Here is a 6,791-nt window from a genome sequence, read left to right as displayed (position 1 = left end):
TTTGCAAACAGTGAAATATTAATGTCACCTTCAAAAACTATTTTCAAAGCGTTTTGAGTGAGCCATTCGTTCACAAAGGAGAAGTCCTGTCCTTAACTCCCCTGAAAAAGCAGGAAAATCCAATGCACGAATTCCGCTAGATCAAAAGAAAAATACCGTTCAAATTCCCCGGTATGCAGTCAAATGGTCGGGGTATGCCCCCCCCCCCCCCCCCCCCACCAGGGGGGGAAGAGGTGTTGAAGGTTCGAATTGATCGGCGATAAAGCTTTGGATATAGGGATTCGGGTAGCACGTAGGGAAACTGTACTGGATATTTTGCGTCATTGACATTTCCTTGCTTGTTTTTTAATCTTCGTTAAAGTGGGTTCAAAGAACATGATGCAAAACTGTGATCTAAAAGAATAACTTGTTTCTGTTTTCTTATCTGATTTTAATTTTAAAGAAGCTGAAAAGTTAAAAGGAATGGTAGACAATCTTCATGCTGTTCTTTCCAAACGCTGTGATCAGGAAGGTAAACAAATATATTGAACTGAGCAAACCAGCCACTTGGGAGATAGATCAAGATGGTCGCGGATATTTTTGTTTGTTTCTTTTTTTCTAACTCGTTTGAAACAAACATATCTAGTATTTTCTCTTCTCAGATAGTAAGCTTTGTTATTTGTCATATGTATGATTATAAAAGCTTGAAAATAAGTCCAAGAAATCTTAGTTTTTAAAATACCTTGCTTGGATAAAAAGTCAAATAGTGTATAGGTCTATATAAAGGTTTTCATGTTATATAAAAAAAATTCAACCGTCCCTCACTTCTCTCTGGAGATCGAGGGCCAAACACCTGAACGCGCAAACGGAAAACTCCGTGAGGGAATCCGCGCGCAGCAGGCGCGTTCTCGCCGTGTAATGCTTCGGTTGTCTTACAATGTAAGTAATGTGAAAAACAAGGAAATTCTCCATGTTTGTTTGCTTGTTTGCGACGTGATTCCGATAAGCAAAGCATCATACACTGAACAGAATTAATGAATTTAGTTGAAAAATGAAGAAGGCAATAATATTTGTCAAAAATTGTTTAATGTTTCCTTTGTTTCTCCACCAGACGAAAATGAGGAACTGAAATCACAGATCGCAAAGATGACAGAGAAATCAAGCAGTCTTGAGGAGGTGAATGTTGTGATCTCTTGTGTAACTCAATATAACTTAATTTTCTTGATGGTAAGTGTGCAAGTGTTTAGTATCTTATTTAGGATAGGGCTTAATCTGGCATACGACTAAGGTTGAGTTCGATTGACCCTATTCCGGCAACAGAATACATACAATGATGTCAATAAATCCCTCATAAGAGGTTTTTGGAAGTATTGGAGTACATGATCACCCTTGTGTCAACTGGAAGTTTGCAGAAACTTTTTCTCAAAGTTACTTATAGAAATAAATCCAACAGCTATTCTCCTTATCCTTATGATTCCGGAATAATAGACGATCGAACACAACCTAAGTAGAAAGCAGTAAAATAAACGAAACAGCAAGTGCGCGCGAAAATCATCCCCCACGAATTGAAGATCGGGAGACATAAAGTTTACGCGCGACCTCGCGTGTTCGATTCACCTGGCCCCAGTTGTTCAAGGCCCGATTAAGCTAATCCTGGGTTAACGTGAACTTTGATTCGAGTATATTTACTAATCCGTAACGATTCGTTCAAAAGATTTTTTTCCCTAAGTTCTGTCTTGGACTTTCCTTTACCATTAGCTTAAAATGAGCCTTTAAAATCGTCTTGAATAACCTCGGTTAACTTTTAATCGTGGATTAGCGTTAATCGTCTTTCGAACTGACCCGGCCCTGCTCTATTAGCTCTGTGAAACTGATAAGGGACAGTTCTCTTACTCTATAAGGTAAGAAGTTCTAGACAGTCATTCTTAATTACATAACAACAATGGGTGTTAAGAGTTCTTTTGTTTCTTTTGAAGGAACACAAGAAGCAAATTTCTGAGGCGTTAAAGAATCTCGAGAAAGCAGATCAAGCTCACAAACAGGAGGTCGTGAAAGTCAGGGAAGAAACTCTTCAACAAAGTAGGAATTTAACTTTACATAAGACTTAGCCTATTACACAAGCGCTGTTTCCAGCAACTTGTCACACAGCGTTTAAAACTAGTGCGTGCTAGAGATGCGAGGCAATTTCAATTGGAGGGAGGCATTTCCCCGAGGATACCCCCTATATAAGCTAAATGGGTTTGTGTTACACCAAAGGTTGTGGTTTTTGAGTCGTTTTGGTCTGAAATAGGGTGTAGATTTTAACCAGTTTGGTCTAAAAGTCTGAAAGCGGGTTTGAATTCTCGCAAAAAAATCTGAAAACGAGTAGAATAGGGCCAGAGTTTGGAGAACCGAGCGATACAGCCTGGACAAAAGACTTTTATGTTTCTTTTGGATTTTAGAACAATAATAGTCATTTGCAACCTTTGTTTCGTTAAGCTTCGCGTCCGCACTTTTCCGTCTCATTATCGGCTTTTTTCCGTTTATATTTCGTAACACTTAGTTTGCTTTTGTATACTTTTACATATTCAAGCTTTACCGCCTTATTTAGCATGTAATTGGTTTCTTTGTCACCTTTTTTTTTCTTAAGCTACGTTTTTACATAACTTAAGTCAGTTGAGTTCAGTTCTCGTTTTCAACTCGTTTGAAACGTTATTTATCGCATCGATTTTGTATTTTTTTTGGCGTTTTCTTTCGGCCACAGCCCACCAAAAGTTCCGAGGACTACTCCCGAGAGGATGGGCATTTTATACGACGAATTTTTCTGGCCTGGAACACCACCGAAGCAATATGTTTAGATATGTTTGAGGTCCCCGGCTATAAGCCAACGAGGTGCGTATCGCAGATTCAAGCAATTATGACCCCTCAGAGGCAAATACAAGGTTAAATGAGTTTAATAGGTTCCAAAGTCTCCCTGTTTAGACGTGTAACCCTTCCCTTGCTAATTTGATCATAACTGAACTGACCCAATCTTGCTGAGACTCCATGAGCTCCTTTGTTTTCCAGGTAGGAAGGAGACTGCAGCATTGCAAAAGTCAGTGGAGGAGAAAGCAGACGAGGTGCGACAGCTTCAGAAACAGTTGGCTGATGTCAGTCATGCTAACCACACGGAAATCGTCAAGCTTCGCTTAGAGGTGAGCGGGGTAACAAAATGCTATGATACGGGTGGTGCGAAAAATGGCAAGTCATAAGATAGCTTACAGAGAGTATAATAAAACGATAACAATAGAGACTTAGAGCAGAGCAATAACACAATACTTGATGTCACGTGACTAAATACAAACAAGTCACGCGACAACACTGAAGAAGCCAAGATCAAAAACAATAATACAAAAACAAAATTATCAAAGGTTTGTGGCTACCAGTTGAGGTACTCTATGAGTACCCTCTTCAAACCCTAACTAAAAAACGCACATTGCTCTGGAAAGGCGGCGAGGTTTCCTTATTTTAGTAACTGTGGAAATCATCAATAAACGGTGCTTGTACAGTCTTTCGTCTTCTAAATGTTTTTATTGGCATTATTATTCCTTCGTTTATGATGTTCAATTTTCAGTACGACGCTAAATTACTAAAGCTTCAAAGAAACTGCGCCAAGACACAGTGTGCCGGTCAAACATCTAATGCAAATAACGACATATTTAGAAAGGTAAGCTAAATAAGGATATTTATAACATTTGGCCGAAGAATATAATTTGTGCATTTTGTGTTGCCAGAGAGTATTCTACGAATGAGGCTCTTAACTTTCATCTTGACCTTACTATATTAGCCCCTAGCTCAAGTGAGGAATTACTAGCTTAAATGCTGACAAATTTACACAATTTTCGTTGAGTTTATTTTTGTGTGCGCATGTCAGAACAAAGCTCCAACTTGCAAACTACAAGTGTAAACGTTCTATTAAATTGACCGCAGGAATGGAGCGGGGATCCAAACGTTCTTGGGATGAAACATACAGATCCGCCTCTTGTTGTTTACTGGGTTACAATATAACGATGCATATGACACGTTCTCCGAAACGGTTGGCTTATTTCTTTTTTCCTTAAGTTCCAAGGACTGTGTTAGTTTTCCTTTTTAGCTTGAACGCTGGTTAGAATTTGTGTTTAGGCAAAGAAAGTAAATTACTGAAGTTTAGAAAGTAGTGAAGAACACGCCGATGAACGCCGGTTATAAATAGTTGGCTCCAGAAGCTGACAAATCGCTGACTGGTGTAAGGGACGTTACAAAAATTTCTTTCCTTGTGACAAAAGTTAACAGACCACCGCCATTTGAACTGGCCCCTATATATACAGGTGATAGCACGACACATATACACCAGCTGACCTGCATCGTATACGACACCGTAATGATTCGATTTACCGCCCGGGGCACTTATTTACTTTTTGAATCTCTAAGGGAGGGCGCTTATCGTATTTGCGGTTCTCAGCATCTAGGACACGCAATAGTACAACGAGTAGAGGAAGTCAGTTACTGTTTTGTACATGCTATTTTCCTACTTATTTCAACGTTTCAGTCCAAGATGCATGCTCGTGTATCATTATGGCCCAAATTGTTGGTCAGGTTACAAGTGTAAACGATTTGTTTAATTGGCCCCCGATTTTGCAAACCAGGCATAGGAACATTCGGGAGATATATATTAATGCTTTTGCCTGATTGCTTGCTTGCTTTCTTTCTTTCTTTCTTTCTTTCTTTCTTTCTTTCTTTCTTTCTTTCTTTCTTTCTTTCTTTCTTTCTTTCTTTCTTTCTATCTTTCTTTCTTTCTTTCTTTCTTTCTTTCTTTCTTTCTTTCTTTCTTTCTTTCTTTCTTTCTTTCTTTCTTTCTTTTATCATACGTTGCTTTTAGCTATAACAAAGGTTAAAGGGCCGGTTTTCCTAAAATGAGCTAAATCATGATTGCAAAACATCGTACTTTATTGTCAACTTGTTCTTCCAGCCAAGGTCCGCAGCAATATTTTAAAACATGTTTTCGGTTTGTCTTATGTTCAGAAGCTCCAATTTGCCAAAGCTGAGGCACAAAAGGAAATCACCACACTGAAGGGCAAGGTTGCTGAACTTGAAAGAAAGCTCTCAGCGCAACAGATGCCGGCTGCAAAGAGAAAGAGGTTTTAACGTTTTACTGCGATGGGACTCAGTGTTATAACAATAATTATTTGCAATTGAAAGAATCGAAGGCGTGATTTTCATTTTCTGTTATGAAAAGGGACGTTTAGCATTAGAACAGCTCTTTTAGCTTCTTTATATACCTCTTACTAACCGAGCTGGAGGTCCGTACTGTAAGTTACGGACCGAGTTTTATCCCGTTGATTTATGGATTCGTAAAAGCGAGGAAAAAGAGAAAAAAGGAAAAAACGAGGATTCATAACTTACAGTACAGACCGAGAAAACGAGGTAAGTAAGAGATTTATTCTCTATTTTTATTATATCTGAGGTTAATCGGGTTCGCAGGAAAGGAAAATAGTTGAAGTTTAGCGGGCCGTACAGTGAAATTCGGCCCGTAAAATTGACCAATCACACCGCACTCCAAAAAGGCAACTCTAGCCTCGCTTTCACTCAAAGGCCAGGTCACCAGGAACACGACTACAAAATGCGCTTTCAAGTCCGTCACGTCTACACGTCAACGCTTAAAATTTAAAGCTTTTTGAAAGGTTTAACATGAGTCACACTATTTCTTTCCCTTACGGGAGATACCCGAGGAACCGAAGTTCACAGTCGAGTTTCGTATCAAGTAGTGGACTCTAAAGTGGGTTTAATGACGTAAGCGCGCGAATATAGAACCCAGGCCTAATATAAGGACCCCGCCTGAAACGTCTGGAAACTAAGCTGATTATAACGTCGATGGACTGATTTTTCCCGGTTTTCTGCGAATTGAATTACATTCCCCGAGATTGAAATGCTACGATTGTTAACTAATTATTCGTCCGTGTCTTCTATCAGCGACATCATCTGCATTGCCACCACAGCGATTAAGTTACACAGTTAATTGTCGTGGTGGATGTTAAGACGCTTTCAGAGGGATCGTTCTATGGAAGAGCTATAACTTCCATTAGCTTTGTATACTACGATCGAGATTAAGGGATACCCCAATTGAAGATCCTGAAAAATTGTTTATTGCAAATTATAAAAGTAGTGGCAGAACTTGACGGAAAATGAATTTTAAACCTGAGCGCAACAAGGCTTGCTTTAGAGATTGGCTTCTAACAGCAAGGTATGCTCTCCTTCGGAAATTTTGACGGGCATTTGTCTGAAAGAGGGTCCTAGATATTTCTGCTTCTCGTTGAACATATTAAGAATTAACGAAAAAATTAGTTGAGTTAAAGTGATATTAAATTTAAACATACGAAAGTTTTATAAGTTGCTTCTTCTTTGTAAAGGTATCAGTTCAACTGTGAAATCTTTTCTCAATAAGAACATGGGCTTCTTGTGGTAACATTGGTGCGCTACGAGATTTATTCTTTATTTATATCTCTGAGGTTAATCGGGTTCGCACGAAAGGAAAATAGTTGAAGTTTAGCGTGCCGTACAGTGAAATTGGACCCGTAAAATTGACCAATCACACCGCGCTCAAAAAAGGCAACTCTAGCCTCGCTTTCACTCAAAGGCCAGGTCACCAGGAACACGACTACAAAATGCGCTTTCAAGTCCGTCACGTCTACACGTCAACGCTTAAAATTTAAAGCTTTTTGAAAGGTTTAACATGAGTCACACTATTTCTTTCCCTTACGGGAGATACCCGAGGAACCGAAGTTCACAGTCGAGTTTCGTATCAAGTAGTGGACTCT

At 39.2% G+C, this 6,791-nt stretch overlaps 2 protein-coding genes across 5 annotated transcripts in view; one reads left to right on the top strand and one right to left on the bottom strand.

Moving 5' to 3' along the window:
* LOC146468714 (uncharacterized) overlaps positions 1 to 6,791 on the bottom strand; it is a 183,096-nt gene that overhangs the window by 93,349 nt on the left and 82,956 nt on the right. The gene's annotated exons all lie outside the window — the stretch shown is intronic.
* LOC146468715 (coiled-coil domain-containing protein 152-like) overlaps positions 1 to 6,791 on the top strand; it is an 87,832-nt gene that overhangs the window by 1,944 nt on the left and 79,097 nt on the right. Inside the window, exons 3-8 of one of the 3 annotated variants that reach the window (XR_014867490.1) lie at positions 443 to 511; positions 1,091 to 1,155; positions 1,956 to 2,058; positions 3,025 to 3,152; positions 3,572 to 3,664; positions 4,999 to 5,932. Coding sequence is in view for 2 of the 3 variants with exons in the window: in XM_085124545.1 (XP_084980671.1) it covers positions 443 to 511; positions 1,091 to 1,155; positions 1,956 to 2,058; positions 3,025 to 3,152; positions 3,572 to 3,664; positions 4,999 to 5,121 (581 nt within the window). In the remaining variant the exon portion in view is untranslated. Of the gene's footprint in view, positions 1 to 442; positions 512 to 1,090; positions 1,156 to 1,955; positions 2,059 to 3,024; positions 3,153 to 3,571; positions 3,665 to 4,998; positions 6,722 to 6,791 lie in introns of those variants that run through there. The other 2 variants (XM_085124545.1, XM_085124546.1) reach the window with 2 other exon arrangements.

Source organism: Pavona decussata, unplaced genomic scaffold, assembly GCF_977016875.1.
Source record: "Pavona decussata unplaced genomic scaffold, jaPavDecu1.1 SCAFFOLD_130, whole genome shotgun sequence".
Classification (NCBI taxonomy): domain Eukaryota; kingdom Metazoa; phylum Cnidaria; class Anthozoa; order Scleractinia; family Agariciidae; genus Pavona; species Pavona decussata.
The sequence above is the reverse complement of the archived record's forward strand: the minus strand, read 5'-3'. Positions and strand labels throughout refer to the sequence as shown.